Source organism: Mus musculus, chromosome 8 (assembly GCF_000001635.26).
Source record: "Mus musculus strain C57BL/6J chromosome 8, GRCm38.p6 C57BL/6J".
Lineage (NCBI taxonomy): Eukaryota > Metazoa > Chordata > Mammalia > Rodentia > Muridae > Mus > Mus musculus.
The window spans coordinates 36208348-36228726 of NC_000074.6; the positions used below are offsets into that span (position 1 = coordinate 36208348).

Here is a 20379-nt window from a genome sequence, read left to right on the forward strand (position 1 = left end):
CGTTCCTGCTCTGAAGCCCGATCGATGAACACTATTGTACTGGAGAGAGTAGTTCATGTTGCATGAGAGCTGGGACATTTGATAGAAGAAATGGTGTTTTTATTTCAGCCTTAGAGGACAACTAGAACTTTACCATTTAAGGAAAACGGACATGGCTTAGAAGCCAAAAAAAAAAAAAAAAGTCAAGCAAAGTAAAGATCCTTCACCCTGCCTTAGGAGAACTGTTAAGCACTGTAGGCTGGGGTCAGAGAAGAGGAGGAGGAGGAGGAGGAGGAGGAGGAGGAGGAGGAGGAGGAGGAAGAGGAGGAAGAGGAGGAAGAGGAGGAAGAGGAGGAAGAGGAGGAAGAGGACTGCCTTCTGCCCTAGACAGGGGCAAACAAGTAGGTGATAGTCCTTGTTAATAAGAGGACAGAGATGGGGGAGGAGGTGCTTTCAGAATGATTCAGGGAAGAGGGAACCGTTGAGATAGTCAACGTCTCTTCTTCAAACACTTGATTGCGATCTCTCTAAAACAAAGCTAAAACCATGTTCTTCCTTGTGCATTTTTTTTAGGTTGAGTGTAGCTTATTATACATTGAAATGAGAATACATAGTTTTCAGCTTATTTTAAACCACATTTTAGAATAAAGTGGCATAAAATTACTTACTTGTACCTAGTAGAACAAATGATTGTAATTTGACTGTTAGCAGCATCATTTAAGAATATAAAAAATTAAGATAAAAAACATTTAATATACTTTTCTGACTTTTAACATATTTCTTTACTCTCCTTTCAAGAATATTGTGTGCATATGTCTTATATTTGAAAGTCCACTATTTTTCAAGATATATTTCATTGCAACAGGAGGTGTGTGTTATTTCCTAGGCAATAAAGCTTTAAAAGTACGAACATTTTCTTCTGGGTTGAGTTTCTTCTGGATTGAGTATACACATGAAAGTATAATTAGTGGTAATTTAAATCTGATCAAAATTCTATATATGCATTGTAGACTGTGATAATTTATTGAGAAGGTGTCTATTAATGAGATAAACTGCGTTTCCCCATCAGTCAGTCCACGTTTCCAATAACACAGGTAATGTATTATTAAAAGCCACAAGGTTTGCCCTTCAGGTATTTTATCACTGCAGCAAGAAAAGTAACAGAGCCAACGGGAAATGGAAAAACTGTAAACTTTCTGGGCTAGTGGGGACATCTTTAATCTAGGAAAGTAGATTAAGTTTGGTGACTTGACCCCACATGGTTTTAGTATATAGGATTTTTGGAGCACTCAACTGGGCCTTTCAGAAGATAAATTTATACCTTTAACTCCACGAGACTGTTGGATAGGAGGTTTGGACACCCCATTCAGTTCTGTGGGGGATCGAAGATGTGGCAAAGTTCTGGAAACAACTGTGTAAGTAAGTGGGAGGAATCTTTGCAAACATCCCCTCCCAGGCTCTGGGATGTGGCCATTTTGAATTCCTGAATTCCTGTCTTTCTTTTGCTTTCCCTTCTGAGTTCCAGGCCGCACAGCCGAGAACACGAAGAAGAAGCACAAGAGACCTTGATTTCTTTTTCTTCCCAGTTATTTGCGTTTATTTTTAGGCTGTAAACCAAGCAGACTCCCTTGTCCAATCATAAGGGGAAAGCGAACGGGTGAAGCACCCCTAAGACCTGCATTAGAGATTCATGTCTTACAGCTCTTCGTTATCTCTGGATCCCCGAAGGATAAACACGCTGAGAGTCTCCCAAGCTGTCTTCCCCCCTTACTTCCCGTCTCCGCTGCACGAAGACAATGACAAGTTCCAGGATGTATCCTATCTGTTCTGAAATATTCTTAGCTTTGACAACAACCTTTTAGCCTAGCAAACTGCTAGAAGCGCATATTCTTTATCTTCTGCAAGCCAGCACTGTTTCTCTTCCTCTTCTGATCAGTGTCACTTGGGTTTGAGATCTCAGGCTAATTGTCAGAATCCTTGATTCTCTTGGTCTCTTCTCTCTCGGTGGGAATGCTCTTGGTTTCTACTGCCTTGTACTTCTTGAGTTGCCTCCCCACCCCCACCCTGCCCCAAGTTTTCTGCTTTTCTTGGCTCCTTAATCTAATTACAGAGGATATGAGCCTAGGGTTCCAAATTCAGGTGTGAACAAAACACTGCCTTTTTTGGTTTTCACCTTAATCAAAATCAAATTCTGAATTAACACTCTGGTGGATCGTTGGGGGTGGGGAAAACCAACTCCTATCATTTTACAAAAGTCTTCCCCCCATCACAAAGTTTTATAAAATCATAGTTTCTTAAAAATCAAGTCTTTGGGGAAAAAGACAGAACTCAGTGGTAGAGCGTATATTTTAGCCTATAAAGCCCTAGGGTCAGTCCTGAGCACTTAAAACCCACCCATCGAGTCTTTGGTACTTACCTCTTTCCTGGTTGGTGTTATAGACCAGAATTTGTCCTATGCCTTTCCCACCATGACAGACTGTGTCAAACTGTGAGCCAGAGCAAACGCTTCATATCCATCACAAAACCAAACTTACACCTTCTTCATTATCTACACTTTAACTACAAGAATGTTCTGGTCTCCACAATCATCCTCATTGTTACCATGTCTTCATATTGACTGATTTTCATATTTCCTATTAATAAGCCATACCAAGATGACGCTAAATTTACTACTGGTGCTGATAAAGTCACATAAACATTCAATTCTTAGCCATCTGGTTATCATAGACCTCAACTACAGTAAACGTATCAGTGACCACAATGCGTAGACTTAGACACAATGGCAACAATCTTAGATCCTAAAACCCTATTGCCTTCATATGCCCAGGTTTCCTGTAGAAAAAACAGATCACACAAAAATACATTGCTCATGCCGGGCAGTGGTGGTGCATGCCTTTAATCCCAGCACTCGGGAGGCAGGGGAAGGTGGATTTCTAAGTTTGAGGCCAGCCTGGTCTACAGAGTAAGTTCCAGGACAGCCAGGGCTACACAGAGAAACCCTGTCTCAAGCCCCACCCCCACCGCCACCAAACAAAACCATTCATCATCAATCTTCCTGAATTCATCCTGGCATCCCATCTTCTGTGTTACACGCTACGGGGTAACCATGGTATAATGACAAAATTGAATCACATATTTTTATACATTAGTCTCTTTAGTTATTTTTAATGACTGAATGCTAAAGTTTCTCTTCGCTGTTTAAATTAAGTGTTGGTTATTTCTGTCTTTGCTGTTCTAAAGCCATTGAGGAAATATTCCACCTGTCATGCATATGGCTTTATTTCTAAGTTACTTCAATCCCTCCTGTCTTAGTTAGGGTGTTCCTGCTGTGAACAGACACCATGATCAAGGCAACTCTTGTAAGGGCAACATTTAATGGGGCTGGCTTACAGGTTCAGAGGTTCAGTTCATTATCAAGGCAGCATCCAGGCAGGCATGGTGCAGGAGGAGCTGAGAGGTCTACATCTTCATCTGCAGGACCCTAAGAGAAGATTCACTCCCAGGCAGCTAGGACTAGGATATTAAACCCACGCCTACAGTGACTCACCTACTCCAACAAGGCCACACCTCCTAACAGCGCCACTCCCTAGCCCAAGCATATACAAACCATCACACCTCCCAAACATTATAATGATCTGATACATTTATGAACTCTCTCTGTATAAAAAGATTATCAATTTACCCTGCTTCCCAAAATGCAGGGCTGAATCTGATTTGAGCACCTCACAGTAGTGTTCACACACATCCTAATTCCATAACGCACCCTTCAATCACGTTTGGTGATTCTTTTGTCTTTGATAACTTGATATGGCAGCAAGGTACAGCGGGGATGCCAGGCATCAAAGCTGACCTGACAGCAGGTCACATTCCTTGCAGGACTTTTCTGAGGGCTGTCTTTGTCAGGGTTACTATAGGTATGGTAAAACACCATGACCAAAGAGCATGTTGAGAAGGAAAGGGTTTATTTGGCTTTCACTTACATGAACTTCACTGAAGTTCATCACTGAAGGAAGTCAGGACAGGAACCTAAACTGGGCAGGACCCTGGAGGCAGGAGGTGATGTAGAGGCCATGGAGGGGCAATAAACAGCGTGTACTGGCTTGCTCCCCATGGCTTGCTCAGACTGAGTTCTTATAGAACCCAGGACCACCAGCCCAGGATGTCACCACCAACAATGGGCTGTGCCACCCCCATCAATGACTAGAGAAAATGCCTTATAGACCTGCGTACAAGCTCAACTTAGGGAGACATTTTCTTAGTTCCAGTTCTCTCCTCCTTGATCCTGTGTCAAGCTGACATAAAACTAGGCAGTGTACCTGACACATTTTGAAATTAAGCATATTCTTTTGAAATCTTGAATAGTGGACCCACTTTCTCTCCTCAACCCTTGCCAAAAAAACAATTGTAAAGACAAACTTAATTTTAATAAACAGCCAAATGCCATCAAGAGGCAGGGCTTCATAGCAGCGTATTACTGGCATCCTATCTTTAAAAACAATATATTTATTTTAAATATATATTTATTTCTAATTGTGTGTGTGTGTCACAGCACGTGTGTGACAGTCAGAGGACAACTTGTGGGAAGCCAGTTCTCTCTTACCACATGGGTGCTGGGTCAGGTCAGCAAGCTTGGTGGCTGGCATCTTTATTGGCTGAGCTGCCTTGCCAACCCTAACAATTATTAAGTACTGACATTGAAACATTGGCTTAGGCCCAAAACTCCTGTCCTTAAATGTGTGTCCCTCAGCCTCATTCTCACGTTGGCCATTCTTCATTGGCCAACGCAGGATTTACTATTGCTGGAGTTACTATTTGTTTTCCTTCAGCCTTCCAATGTTTGGTCTTCAGTTTCTTCCGTTTCTCTTTATGTGGATGTATCTGGTTCCTGAGGATGCAGAAGTCTCAACAGGACTCATGGAAAAGTACTTCTTTCTTTCCTTCTACTAGTAAGAAACTTCTCTTGGCTAGCCGGTGGTTAGCAATCTTCTAGCGATTACTCATGTCTGTTTTCCTTCACATTGTATTCTTCCTATTCTCTTGAACTCTGCCATGTTACAGGAAGGGCTGTAGCTTGATCCTCTATCTGTTTCATTATCTGCACTCAGTCTCCTGTTTGGCTCAGCTACAGACTTCGCTTTGATGATTAATTCATTGGTTGGATGTTACTGAAGATCCTAATGGTAGGAGAGGTTGAGAGACGTTCTCTATTCTCCCATCTTTGGGGGGAGTGCAGCATCCTCAGCTCTTAGTGCATTGCTGTCTTCTTCCTTATCGTCAAACCTCTAGGCTTTACTTGTGTATTCATCTTTTGTTGTTTGAGATAAACCATTTGGGATTGGTGGCCCAGGGAAGGTAGCCTAGCTGTGTGACCATGGAATATTCAGGAACAGAGTGCCTAATGTAGCTTGTCTGTGAGTAAAGATTCTTGATCCTACAGGAGATAAGTTGCTATGTAAGGTATGAAGATTGATTTTTTTTCCTCTGGCCCGACCCTCACATTCAAGGCCTGAGAACGGCTGTTTCTGTTTACAGTGCATCTGGGGTGGGGAGCAAGTTCAAATTCACACCCAGCCTTTCTTTCTATTTGAGTTTGCCAAGATGCTCTCTTGAGTCTAGGGATTCCCTGGAGCTATTTGTACTTGGCCTACAGCACTCCACTTCTGCAAAGCCATGATTTCCTCTGGCCTGCGGCTTAATGTGGTAGATATCACGTGTATCCCCGGTATCGTCAAATGCATTTGCTAATCCTTGAGGTTCTGATTTCATAATGTAATCTTCACCTCTTGCCTTTTTATTGTTATCTGAATTTGTGAAGAAAGCAGTGGCTCGTCCATTCCAGCCTTTTAATCTCCTTTCCTCAATTGGAACTTTCTCCCTTCCCATCTCGGAGTCTCAGTAGTAGCCCAGGTTGTCTTTGAACTTGTGATCTGGAGGAATGAGGTTACAGATGACTGTCACCACGCTCAGTGCTGAAGCATTTGTTTCAGTTATGTGCAGCGGTCAGTCTGTGACCCCTGCTGAAGTGCTGGTACAGTTGGAGAGCCCTCAGCGAGGTGTGTGAATGTATCTTAGTTACTCCCTCAAGCATCAGGGGCAAAGGGGAAGCACTCTAGAGTTCGGCATCCTCCTACCTGATGTGTCCGAGTCAGAGCGAGAAGAATTAGACATGCAGACGTCTATAAACTAGTGAGCTCGACATTTTTGCAAAACTACTGCACTAATGATGGAACTCCAGCACCTAAAGTGACAAGGTAAACAATTTGATTCTTTGCTTTTTGTTTTTGTTTTGAAAAGATAGAAAAAAACCTCAGACTTACTATATCTTCAGAGAGAAAAACTACCATAGGAGTATCTGCCATATATAATCAGAATAAATCATAAAGAAGGCTCGCCCACTTCCTTTGTTGGGGGGGGATATATGTGTGCTATATAAAAACCATTCACAGTCCATCTGTGTGTATAGCACACATGTACCCATTAAATATGTGTACTCAGCACCTGGGACTACTTTCACCATGTGCTCTCGAGAAACATATAGGGAAGTCATTTACATATATTCCTTATTTTAACAGGCGCTTAGGAGTATTTTTAATTATGAGGAAGTTAGCTTACACTTCAAAACTATTGATAAAGTACCAGTAATGATAAAAGGACTATTGCTAAGGTAGCACTGGGTAAGCGATTGTGTACTTGGTGGCCGCTTTCTTTATGAGCCTCTTTGTTAATGGTGCTGGGGAACGAAGCCAGGGCCTTGATTGTCAAAGACTAATTCACCCAGACTGGCCTTGAACTCACTGTGTAACTCACACTGGCCTTAACCCAGAATCCTCCTGCTTCAGCCTCCAGAGTAGGTGGGTTAAAGAACTACATCCCCAGGTACTATGGACAGTTCTCTACTAGTCAAGGTGGCACTGAGTGGGTGGGGGGTCTTCTGAATCTTATTCTAAAGTTTCAGCCAATCCTGAAGGCCCCATTTACTGGCAAGGAGGTGTGTGCCTATGAGTAGAGCAGTTGGGGACCCAGGCAGGAGAGCAGGAGACATGAGATCAGCCTGGGCCACACAGTAAAATCTCATCTGCAAACGAAAACCACAACAGTATCTGGGAAAATCTCAGCCGAGGAACTGGGGACAGAAATGGTCTGGTGTGTACAACCAAGAGTCATCCTGATGAAGGAGAATGTACACAAACTTTTTTCTGTAAGACACACCTATCATCTTTTAAATTCATTAATTTAAATTCATTTAAATTTAAATGTTAACAAACATTTTTAGGGCATTTAAAAAGAAAAATATCGTTATTCTAGAGGGATCTGGGTTTGTTTCTTTAAGGTTAAAAAACAATGCTTTAAACTCTAAAGTTTAGAAAATAGTTGTTGGACCTGAAGCCTCAAGATACCACATTCGTTGTTTATAAAATGTTTTAAAACCACAACTTGCTGAGTGTCATGGTATAGGACACCTTTAATCCCAGCACTCAGGAGGCAGAGGCAGTAGGATATCTGTGAGTTCAAGGCCAGTATGGTCTACATAGTGAGCTCCAGGACAGCCAGAGCTATGTAGAGAGAGCCTGTCTCAGACTTCACGCCCCACCCCCACCCCACTGCCTCCCAAAAATCTACAATTTAAGTCTCATGTCACAAACAGACAAATAAACACATGTTCTACACTATCTATAGCTCGGTCCCTGTATTGACATTTTTCTGACATTGCTTTACGATTTAAAGGGGGGGGGAGTATTATGAATTTAGCTTTTATTCAAAATTAAATAAGCAAAAGCAAAAATCTTAAGAAACTTGTACAAATTACTTACATAAAAGAAAGTTAATAGAGACAGTCACAAATCTGCAACAAATAATTATAAAAGGGCCGGGCAGCACGGATATACCCATGTCACAGCACGGTGCTCTAACTGGTATGAATAAGGCATAACTAACATTTGCACCAAGACCAGAGTCAAAACAAAACGAACCTTACAAGCTGAGTCCTACAGTAAGCTTCTCCACCTCCCCCAGATCCTCGACCGATTTATACACTACATAATTCCTTAAATACAAGTTATCGTGTCAAACTCTAAATGACATAGACGGGCAGTTAATGTGAAAAGCCCCCTAAAATGTACAAGCTAACTGGCTGAATCGAGTTCTCCGTCTACCTTTATGTACATTTTTAATGTAAACCATATTTTCACAGTTTTAAGTGTTTTATGAATGGATGCACAGTACCATGTGTCAGGTTTGCAGTTGTTCCTGGAGACTGGCTCGAGATTCAGCATCCCTGCCTGCCGGCTACTGGGATGCATGTATTTACATAAATAATTAACTGTGTCAAAGTCAACGGCCAAGACAGTTCAGCAAGAGCAGGATTTCCAACAGAAAAAATGATACTCTAGACCGTAGTTTACATACTTGTGCAAAGAGAAGCATGGGGGAATAAATCTGAGGCAAAGTCAACCTGCGAAAACTCCTATGACTACCGCTGTAAACATGGGCAGCAGAGGGCCTTCAGCAAGTCCGCTCCCTATGGCTTTTTTTTTTTTTTGTCTTTTAAAATTTAAAGCCAGAGAAAAAAGCACACACACACACACATATACACACACCCCCCACACCCCCCCACACATACACACACACACACACACACACACAACACACACACACACACATACACTCCACACACACCACACCACACACACACACACACACACACACACACACACACACATACACACACCACACACACATATACACACACACACACACACACACACACACACACACGTCACACATCCACGGAGTTCTTAGTTCATTCAGAATATGGTACATAGTGCAACTTCATCACAATGTCGAGGTTTAACACACATTCAGTGCGTGTTTTCTGTGCAAGTTCTTAGTGGTCTGGGACCTAGTTGAAGGTATTCATTTGCAGATCCACGAGATTCAGGAGGTTTAAAGAAAAGAAAAGTTTCCTTGATTTCTTAAACCAGCACTGGGTGTGCAAAAGGCAGCGGGCAATCCGGCTGTCAACTGGAGCCAGATCAGGGCGACGTTAAAAGTTAAGATCCAGCCGCGCATCTCGGCCTCTGGGCTGAGAGCGAGCTAAGTGAGATCCAGGCAGTTCGTTACTTAGACTGGTCTCTAGAAAAGTATGTCAGAATATGCTGTATCTTCGTCAACCGTTCCTCCAAAGACTTCATGGACAGTACGGAGAGCTGATATCTCGGGTCGACAGGGAGGACTGCCAGCAGCCACCAACACCATGCAGGTCCATTGGGTGTTGCCTAAAACCAACCAACAGTTCAGACTGTTAATGTAACAGCAAAAGTACAACACAAAACCTAGCCCGCTTGACTGACTTACGGGCCAGGTACTACCTAAGTCTCTTAATACTAGAAGGCAGGTGATTATGATGGCCACAGACAGGGAGGAGCCGAAGCTGGGGACTGTCATGTGGTCACCCACGGTCTCTCAGCTCACAGGATTTTAATCTGGCCCTGACTCCATAGTCAGCTTTCTCAATACCCAGTCAGGCTCTTGCCCTCAGGCTGCTGACGTCTGGGGCCTAGGGCCCCTGTGCTGTGTGTCACAGTCCCAGTGCTCTGTAGTCCGCCAGCACCTTTACCTTCCTTCGGCTGGCTAGCCACTAACAACACCTCTCCAGGTGTAAAGGTCAATGTCTCCAGATAGTGCCAAATGCCTCGTGGGGCCAGACCTGCTTACTTAAAGCACTACAGAAAGTTAACTCTTGATACTTGACATTTTTATTCAAAACTTAGAATTTTTTTAATTCAAAAAAATGGCTTCCCGTTTAGTTTGAAAAATTAACATTGCAAGGGCGAGGACAAGTCAAGGAAGCTCCTGTGCGTTGCAAGGGCTGCACACAGCCACAGAGTCACGGTAAGTGTGCACAACAGGACTCCATAGCCTTTCTTACTGTCACTGCACTGGTGCTCACGAGCCACAAAATAGCAACATTCAGAGTGATGAAGGAACCACGGCAGTATCTAAGCAACCTGTGCCACTGCCCCACTCTCCACCGCTCTGATCTCTGCACCACTCCCACTTCCTTCTGCATTCCAGAGAAAACTTCCCAGGATCCCACCCTCCACGTGTCTCCAGGTTAGACACAATCGGGCCAATGGCATTCTTACCAGATGCAGAAACGGATAATGAGGTCATTATTTTCTAGAAACTTTTGCAAAGCGTGGGGTGTGGCTTTCCAGAGGATTCTAGAGAACTACCCATTCCACTGCCTCTGACTGATGGACAGACAGACGGGTGTTCCCTGGGGCCCCAAGAACTGCAGCACTTTCTCCACAAGTTCCAGCGAGCCATGGTGCTCTGCTGCTCCTGATGCACTGCGGAGGGATCCTGTGGCCTCTGGTGCCGTTGGCGCTGACCTTTGTTCCTCCAGCCTCCAACGCCCATACCCGTCCCTCTTTACAAACCCTCTCACTCCTGGATCTCTCCAGAGGCTGCTTTGTTTCCCTGACTCCTAATGTGGCATTAACAGAAACCAGTGGCAGCTACTGAGAGAGGAGAGAAGAGAGGACCATGGGGGAGTTCTGCCCAGACTTTGACGGAAGCTACATTCTGGAGGCTTTAAATGTGTTATCCTGCTTCGTCTTATGAGAGCATACTTCTATAATGTTTAACCAGGTTCAGGTGTGCAGGATGAACATGCCACAATGGGCAACACAGACGTAGCATCTGCGTGTCCTCAGTTTGGAAATGGTCCTGATGCTGACATAAGAGACTCAAACCAACCTCTGAAGGATGGAGTGAGAGATGGATCACACTTGGATCTATTATCCCTCCACCTTCATAGATGTACAGCCATCCCACTATGAAGTCAACCATAAAGACTTTATTCAATTCAAAATGTACTGCTTAATATTGGTTGTCTCAGGAGCCTGTGGTTGGAGTCCCCAGGGTAAGGGACCCCCTAATGGGTTTTGCAATTGCTACTGCGGAGCTTGGTGCACAGAAAGAATCTAAATCACATTAATGATTAGGTTCAGTTTTGATGTAAACCCCAGTACTTGAGCAGGACCCCAAGAATGATGGTTTTATGATAATGGAAGTGTTACATGCAGCTAGACAAAAGTGGATTGAAACGGTGAACAGTAGTTAGGAGATAAAAAGAGAGGAGCAGACTTCCTAAAGGATGGAAAAAACCACACATCTCTCAACTGTCAAAGGCACGGGTGATGGGCTGGGAGGTACGGTGGCTTCAGAGTCACAGTTTAATGCAGGCTAGCATCCATTTTACATCTTACAACCCTCGAGACATCCTGAGACAAGACCCCCTCCCTCTGTGGCACCCTCTTTCCTGCAGGCATCCTTGCCTGGGCTACATGTAGCAGATACCAGTGCTCTAGAGAATACAGCCATAATGCTCAAGATGGGGTCGACGGCAATAAAAGAAGGGGGAGGTGGAAAGCTGTTCATCAGGTTCCTGAGAAAGGGAGACAGGCAGTGGCAGCGGCAGCAGAGCCATCCTACCTGGAGGTTTTCTTCTCTCTCAGGCATTGATCCAAAGTGCTGAAGGATTTGGCTTCGAAATCTGTCCCTTAAATTCTGAAACCAGCTGCAGGCTTGCGAGTACACCGAGTCATGGAGCTCTCGCAGGCTCCTTATTTCATCTCCATTCTCAATCTAGGAAGAGCAGGCAGTAAGATCTCAGAGGTGTCCGAGCGCTTAGGCTCAGCCCCACGGGACACTGGGAAAGGTCCTTGTCGGTGCTAGGCTATCAGAGTGTTATTCTCAGGCAATAGCAGGTTATGTTTCTGCCTTACAGAGTGCTGACAGGACTCTCTGGGAAGAGCAGTGCCTGGTCTCCACTGGGAGCAAGCAGCAACCTGACTGACAGCCTGGGAAGGAGCAAGTATGGTGGACAGTGGGCTCTGGTTCAAAGGTCTACACAAATTTGGAATAAAATAGTTGCTACAGTAAAAAGAGAAATGGGGCACTCGGGTTACACACGGCAGAGAGCAGCAACAGGAGGATGGCCATGAATACATGATTAATGGGAGAACTGGGTCAAAATACAAAACACAAATGCAACAAAAATACTTGCTAAAAAAATTGGCATGTCAAAAGGTAGAGCATAAAATATACAATTTCAACTTCTGCCATAAGGGTCCAACACCGTGGCTCCCTCCACAAACTCCTCCCTGTGCCCTCTAGACCACCGGATGGCAAATGTAAAATGAAAGACATCGTCCAGCCGAAGAAGACCAGCAGAACGCAGGTGGATGGCCAAGGGACCCATCCATCCTAAAGGGTGGACCATGTTCCTGGCCTACTGGCTATGGGAAGATTTTTGAAATATAAAAGACACAAAACACAAAAGGCCACACATTCTTACTTCTGAAAAAAATAAAATGACCATTAAAACTATGCATTAAGTTAGTTGTAATTTGCATAATGTGATAGATATATCCATAAGTGGTGCTTAAAAATAGTTAAAATGGCGAAGAGCTACACCTCTGCGAGATAAACAAAACCAGCCAGGAAACAAGCAGCATTTCAAAAGCAGGCTTTTTAAAGATTGACCTTAACATTTCCTTAGACATCCCAGAATTACTACCACAAGAAGAAAAGGTAAATAATAAAATTGAGGTCTTCCAGACCAGACCAGCACAGACAACAGCAAAAGCAAAATGCTGAAACATACGAAATGGGAACAGGAAGGATCTAAGGCGTGACTCCAGTCTCCCAGCACCATGTCGGTTTCTACACACACTTTCAATGTGCTACTCTACTGGGTGTGCGCCTTAGCCATGTGTGCTCAGCTGCCCGCCCAAAGCACTTTGCCGTCAAATGTGATCTAACATTATACACATTTACCAAAATTAAAACTGGTTTTTGGGTTTTACAAAGCACACCATCTTTAGCAAACAATTTCATTAGCCAACCACACATAAGACAAAGACTATCAATCAACTAAAATTTTCAACTCACTCATAAAATATTCTGCCCTGATTGATACAGCAAAGTATTCCCGTATGACATCTTTTTGTTTGCTTGTTTGCCTCAAGGTTTTTCTATGTAGTCCCAACCATCCTGGAGCTATGTAGATCAGGTTGGCCTCAAACTCAAGAGACCTGCCTCCTCTGCCTCCCACCACATGGCATCTTTCTTTATAAGAGAGAACAAGCAACATCAAGCTAATCACTTATCAGCAGAGAGGCAGCGTGGTGTAGGGAGAGTTCACAGGACGTAGAGGCAGTCAGCCTTCCATCGTTTCTGTAATACATCACAGACTCCCAATCACTCTATCTGCTAACTCTCTTAGTTTTGTGAAAAGTCTTATGAACTCTTTGTGAAGATGCCCAGCAATCAGGAAATGTTGACTGAAATAAAGGGCTGGAATAGACTGGTGAACAGTGCTAATGTAAGACCTATATTTTATCCTGTCTTTCCTGTAGAAATTGCTATCAATTTGATACTTAAAACAGCAGCCACTTTCTGGTACTTTAATTCCAGTTGGTAAATTAGGTCCCAAAACCATCGAGAGGCCACATTAACCCTGTCTAAGCCATAAGCAGCATGCATATATATGTGTGTGTGTGTGTGTGTGTGTATATATGTATATATATTTAATTCACAGATCATATGAAGCCCAAGAAGAAGGAAGGCCAAAGTGTGGATGTTTTAGTGCTTTTTAGAAGGTGGAACAAAATGCTCAAGGATTAAATAAGTACACAAATCATATATATATATTCATTGTGGCAGTATCTAATCTGGGACATCCTACCATTTTAAAACAGCATCCAGTTGCAATTACTTTATAATTAAGATTGTCTCTGGCACAGGAAAAAATCCTTAATACACAGAGCAATCCTTCAAAGAATTTTGGGTTTACTTTTATATTAAAATTTAATCTATGAATTATAGCAGTTTTAATTATTAATGAATCAAGTAAAATAAGGTAGAGATTCACCAACTTAAAACTTTGATGAGCTGGAAGTTTAACTTAGTCACCTGCTACTGTTATTTAAGCGGTTACCATGACTACTACATGCACAAGTATAAGTAGAGTCTAGGCACCATGCTGCCAGGGATGGCTGGAATACAAAGAGGCTGCAGCTTCTTGTCCCCATGAGCTCCTGAATGGGCAAACAATTCAAGAGCAAGATAAAGGGAAGGTGGCCGGAGCTAACCCTCCTAAGCAGCAACGAGGAATGACAGAAGAGCTGGCTCCTGTGTCTAGAAACATCACCTACATGTTGGTACCAAGCCCTAGGACACAGTGGCCCAGGATGCACGGGGAAAGAACATTTTCCATACCTTAACATCTTCTAGATACTCAATGTCTGCAGTGCAATATCCATCTTTCATTCCTCTTTTTAGAACTCTGAACCGCTTCCCTCCAACTGTGTCAACAACAGACCTTCCGTCAGGTAAGAAATGCACGTTTCGGATTTGTAGCATACAACCATAATCTGCAAAACTAAGAGAAAGCCCTGCTTCAGCCCATTCGGACACAAAGGAAGCTCCGGTGCAAACGCAGATGCCGAAGTTCGCGGGGAGCCTACCTGTTTTGTGTATCACTGACGCACATCCCGAACTGCTTGGTTCCAGTTTGGATACTCCTTCGGATCATGAGCCTGTATCTGGGCTCGAACACATGGAGTGGGCAAGGCACAGTGGGGTAGGCCATAGTGCAAACGAATATTGGGACATTCTTGGTCAAGCTGAGGGAGAGGACAGTTCATTGTTATAAACCAAATCAGACAGCAAAAACATACCAGATTTGCCATAGCAAAACACATAGTCTTATCACAGCAAAAAAAAAAAAAAAAAAAAAAAAAAATTGATGTATAAACAGCAATAATAGCAACAAGGACGAAATGTGTTTTAAATGTGTGCTCCTGGCTCCTGACTAGAACAGGAAGCATCTCCCCTTCATCAAGTCCACACCCACCGCTGAGTCCACACCCACCGCTGAGTCCACACCCACCGCTGAGTCCACACCCACCGCTGAGTCCACACCCACCGCTGAGTCCACACCCACCGCTGAGTCCACACCCACCGCTGAGTCCCTGAAACGGAATCTGACTCTGACTCTGATTCTCATATTTATAAGCCGCAATTCTAAAAGAGCAGGTACCATACACAGCTATTTAAAAAAAAAATCAAAAGGAAATTTATCATATTTCACATTGAGGACTTGTTTGAAATACTTACAATGCAGGACAGAGTTCTAGCTTTTATCCATGAGACATTAAGATAAAAAAAAAAAAAACCCTCCCCAAATGGACAAAAACTCTGAGCCCTGATATATTCAAAAGGTCAACAAAGAGAAATCAACAAAATAACGCTCTCATCGGGGTCTAAAGTGACAGATACCTTTCTTCTGCCAGACTGTGAACAGGAAGAGGGGCCAAGACGATGCCCAGATAGCAAGGATGAGAAAGCCTGCCTTGTCGGGGCAGCTGAGAAGAAAAATGCATACACAGGCACTTGAGTCCACAGCAGAAAGACCACAGGTTCTTGGAAGAAAGCATCCTTGGGACCAACAGTTTTCCTCTTAGAAACAAGCCTACAGATGCAGAACTGAATGCTCACACAGCACCGTGGGGAATAGCTGGAGGTCGGCAGTGCCCAGAGGAGAGGATGGAGGAAAGTGTGCTGCGGCTGAAGCCGGGGGCCACGCTGCCCACAGCAAGGCCCAGGCCTGCACTGACTGACAGAGAAGAAGCCGACAGAGAACAATGCAGCCAGCATGGTCCATGTAAGGCCGTGGAGAGCAGAGACCAGGGCTACGGGGTCTAGATTTGTTTCTGCTCCCTTTTATGTTCCTGCTACATGACCACTAATGACCTAAGGTCATGCGGTGCTTAACATGTATGTGCAGTTACAACACTGCCCAGCTATTAAGCCCGCCGGCCCTGGCTTCTCCCCAGCACTCAGCTCTCCCTCCTCAGGTACACTCTCCTAAGGGCAGGCTGGCTTCACCGCCAGGCTTCAGATCAGCAGTGTCACCGAATCTCCTTTTTAGACTTCTCCTTCAGTACCCAGAAGAGACAGGGGCCTCACCTCAGTATTTTCTATCACAAAAGTACACAGTAAAACATCCATCTCTTGGGAGGAACAAGAGGCCCTTACAGGCCTTGTAATGGAAAGCTTAGAAACCTGTCCTGAAGGCCACTGGCCTGTGAAGACTTCCCGTGGGCACCCATGGGAAAATTCAAGTTCACAGGCACAGCTCAGTCTGTTTTAGAAGGGAAAGATCCAACATTCTACTTGCATTTTAAAAACAGGAGAAGCAAACCGTCGCTAAATAATAACAGCGCATAAAGTTAGCAGAGCTCTTCAACGTGTTAGCTGAGAGAGGTGAAGGAATAGCCAAGAAATTCAAAACCCGGCAAAGAAATGCAGAGAGGTTGGAGTGACCGATCAAAAAGTCAAAAATGTTTAAGGGGAGGGGGAAGAAAGAACAAGGAAGGAAGACCTGCAGGCAGACCTGGGCAAGCCTACCCCGGCAGTGGGGACAGCTGCTAACACCCCAAAGCTGCCTTGGGGTGTTTCCTGTCCTACTAACGTGGATGGTCTCTCACTGGTATCTCTACTGAGCATCTGACGCCCATGGCATTCCTTCAGATTTCAATCCCACCCTATTCTGAGTCTCTTCCCCCAGTGGTTCTCAACCTGTGGAGTGCGACCCCTTTGGGCGTCAGATGGCCATTTCACAGGCATCGCCTAAGATCATGTGTAAACACAGACATTTACATCATGATTCACAACAGTAGCAAAACTGCAGCTATGAAGTAGGAACAAAATAATGTTATGCATGGGATGAGGGGGTCACTACAACATGAAGAAGTGTATTAAAGGGTGGCAGCATTAGGAAGGCTGAGAACCACTGCTCTCTCCTGTTAAGATCCTGCTAACGTAGGCTGCTGTTCTTCCTGTTCCAGGATATGGGAGACCTGGGTTTCCATCCATGTTACCTACTTCACCTCTACCCCAGTCCACCGCCTGCTGTCTGAGCAGGAAGTCCCTTCGTATTCTCTAATACTGCTCTAGTCCAAAGAGCTGTACCAATGACTCCCTTTAGCATGCCTGGACTCTACAGACAGGTTCACGAGCCTGTCTGCTTAAGGGCAGGAAACCCCATCAACACTTGGCTCCGACATGCCCATGCTGGACTGAGCGACAGGATCCTGCTGGCTCTGGCATGGTTCTCTGGCAGTCTTCATGATCTCGGTAAGGAGAAGGGACTTACTGTGAGAGCTCAGCAGTTTCTTCATCATAGATTTTCTTCCTCTCGGACAGCTCATCTGGCAGGTATTTCACTATTAACTCCTCCAGCAGCTGGGTGACACAGTACCTCCTGTCTGCTAGATACTGAAAGACACAATTAGTCACATTCCAGTAGATGCTTTCCTACAGTGCAAAGTGGGCAAAGTTTAACTGAGAGATCAAAGCCTTTGCTATAGGCTGAAACACTCTAACTGCATTTAATTCAAGACGGGAACCCTGCAGTTCATGTAGCTACACAATAAACCTGCCCGGGCCTGGGCTCCAGGGTAAGACTGGAGACGCTGCTGGAAGCAAGGCCTACCCCCACCCCTTGTAGAAAGCGCCTTGCCACAAGCACAAGTCTTTTATTGGCAGCAGCCAGCCTGGCCCCTGGCCATCTCCCACGACACAAGCCAATTTCTAAGGAGCAGAAAGAAGATACGGATGAAGAAAAGAATGCACTTGCCTTATTTCAGAAAGTCAAAACAACTGCTGTTTTGTCTATTTTCAAAGATAAAGTCTCTACATAGGGTTTTCTCCTGGGAGCACTGTTGCTGTTTCTGAGCTAAGGTCTTACTGTGTAGCTCAGGCTGGCCTGCAACTTAAGGTTCTCTACCTCAGCTCCCCAGGTACTGGAATGATAAGGCATTTGCCTCCGCTCAACCTATTTCATTTTTCTTTTAGGTTTTCCATCCAATACTGCTACCAGTCAGACTTCAAAGCATGCTGCTTTTCCTGGTGATCTCTCCCCGCCTCTAAGGACCTGGTACATTTGTGCTCCCTCCACATACTCCGAAAAGTGGCTCTCCACATGTAGACTATATCATCGTTCTGGCTGACAAAAAAAAAAAAAAAAAATCCACCTCTCTCCTGTCTATGCAAGCTCTCTCAGGTCAGGATCTGACTTCTAATTTCCTGATGTCTTCCTTAATTCCTCTTTTACCTTACATTGTGTGTTGTGCTGTTTTAACCGTAGTAAATCCCTGTACTGTGCCATATGGATACATATGTCTTCATAATTAAAGTAAAAGTTGATTAAGCTCAGAGTACACTGACAGACAGAAAATACACATGTATTAGAGTAAATAAATAAATAAAATAGAAAGAACTTGGGAGAAGAATCACAAAGAAAAGCCAGCTCTCCGTCTGTAGAGACAACAGATAGAGTGGTTTGTCAAGCTGTAATGAATGATACACTGGGAAATTTGGGATTTGGGGAAGGTGGCCACAGAAGCAGTATGCAACCTTGACTAGGAAGGCCTGTGGGAATACAGATTGCTAAGACTCAGGGGTGAAGCGGAGTCTGAGACTCAGCAGTTCTGGCAAGTTCTTAGAGGATACAGGGCTGCTGAACTGTGGTCTGGATGAAGAGGAGGGTGTGAGTAGACTCTGTCAGACTGTGCGTGTATAGACAGTAGGAGTTTATCATGAGGCTAACCACACTACAGACTTTGTCAGAGCAGTCCTCTAACTGTGCTCTGTTAAATTAATAAAGATTCCTGAAAAAAAAATGGATGCTCACATAGTTACAGCTGAAGAAATATTGCCTATGTCACTGGCAGGGAGTCTAGATCTGTGCAACAATTTCAGGCGACTAGGAAATTCAACAAGTGGTTTTTAGGAAGATTATAAAAATACTGCCATCGATCCAGTAATTCAGCTTCCAGGAATTTAGCTAAGGATACTGACAAACAGCTACACTCATTAACTTACAAAGGGCAGTTTCTGTACAAAGGGGCAGCCTAGCTTGTAAGCTCTGTGACAGGGAGATGCTGACATTCTCTACTGAGCTGCTGCAAAGCTCACGTCTTGAAACTACACTTAATGGGCAAAGAGGGGCAGTAACATGCAGGCAGGAAATATGCAGGCACACCAGCATTATTTTCAATTACATACTCTTAGGTATAGACATAGTCTGTTCTTTACAAACGATGTAGCATAAGCTATCAGCAGCACTGGAAACAGGATATGTTTAAACAGCTGGCCATATGTTCAGATGGTATAATCAAGGTTCTCCTTCAAACTATTAGTATTCTTAAAGATGAAGTATTTCTAAATGAAAGTACTATATTGAATAGTTAACTTGAAAACAATAGCAACTATATCTCAGAATATCTAAACTGTGGGAAAGATAGCCTGTCTAGTATACTTTATCCAAAAACGCCAAGTCATTGTCATAACTGGTAAACCCTTCAACAGTAACTTTATCTTAGATTTCTTGACTCTGTAGACATTTGTGTGTGTGTGTGTACTTATGTGCATGTGTGTACATGTGTGTGCTTGTGTATGTTTTCAACATACCAGCTTATTATGTAACATACCTATCAAATGTAGCAACATATGCCACTGTTTTTTCTGTGTAAGTATTTTTTTAATAGAGGTTGTATTTATTTTTTTAATAAATAAATGATAACAGGTGCTCTTCTCTGCAAACAATACTGGAAGTCATCACAGGGAGCTGTCCTCCTGGGATGCTTCCACTGAGGCTACAACAGCCCCTTGAAGCTGGATCCTGATAGAGAGGAGCCAGCACCGCACTGTGTGTCCCCTCGCGGAGGCTGAGCTGGTCTCTGGCTCTACGAGGACACTACCTGCTCTCTTCTGTCTTCTGCCACCACTTCCTAGAGCTATGCTGCCCAGTGGAGCAGGCATTGGTCGTGGGGCCTCTGTAAGTTTTAGTTGATTAAAGAATATGGAGACCTGTCCCTCAGATACTCCAGCCACAATTCAAGCGCTTGAGTAGTCGTACGTGGCCAGCAGCCACCAAACTGGATAGGAAAGCTGGGCCATCTCTACCACAAAGGAGGTTCTACAGGACAGTTACTCTGAGCACTAAGGGATCTGGAATGGGTGGGCCTCAAGTCTGGGTGAGATGCAGGGCAGCAGAGTCCTCCCCACCCACCTCCCGTGGTATCATCATTAAAACTGAACCTTTCCCTCAGCAGGTGTCTGGCTGTATTTCTTTTTTACAAAAACAAACTTGGTGCCATCTTTAGAGGTTCCTTGTCTCACAATGTTGGGTCAGGGATTTTCCTTTTTTAAAAAAAATCTTACGACTTTTTATTTATTTTATTTTTTTCTCTTTTTTACCCTACAAGTCCTTTGTATACATATTATGGCTTCCAGCTTAGCATTTTTTGTGGGATTCTGGGA

General features: G+C 44.0%; 1 protein-coding gene and 1 long non-coding RNA gene across 2 annotated transcripts in view; one reads left to right on the top strand and one right to left on the bottom strand.

The window, feature by feature from the left end:
- The first annotated feature begins 302 nt into the window (after positions 1 to 302).
- Gm39165 lies at positions 303 to 20167 on the top strand. Its single transcript, XR_870369.3, has 3 exons — positions 303 to 380; positions 17911 to 18118; positions 19643 to 20167. It is a non-coding gene; the product is annotated as a predicted gene, 39165 (long non-coding RNA).
- Lonrf1 (LON peptidase N-terminal domain and ring finger 1) overlaps positions 7715 to 20379 on the bottom strand; it is a 33298-nt gene continuing 20633 nt past the window's right edge. Inside the window, exons 8-12 of the mRNA NM_001081150.2 lie at positions 17210 to 17331; positions 14517 to 14675; positions 14269 to 14431; positions 11479 to 11631; positions 7715 to 9254 (exon numbers count right to left, since the gene is read on the bottom strand). Of these exons, the coding sequence (NP_001074619.2) occupies positions 9096 to 9254; positions 11479 to 11631; positions 14269 to 14431; positions 14517 to 14675; positions 17210 to 17331 (756 nt within the window). The 3' untranslated portion in view covers positions 7715 to 9095. The remainder of the gene's footprint in view (positions 9255 to 11478; positions 11632 to 14268; positions 14432 to 14516; positions 14676 to 17209; positions 17332 to 20379) is intronic.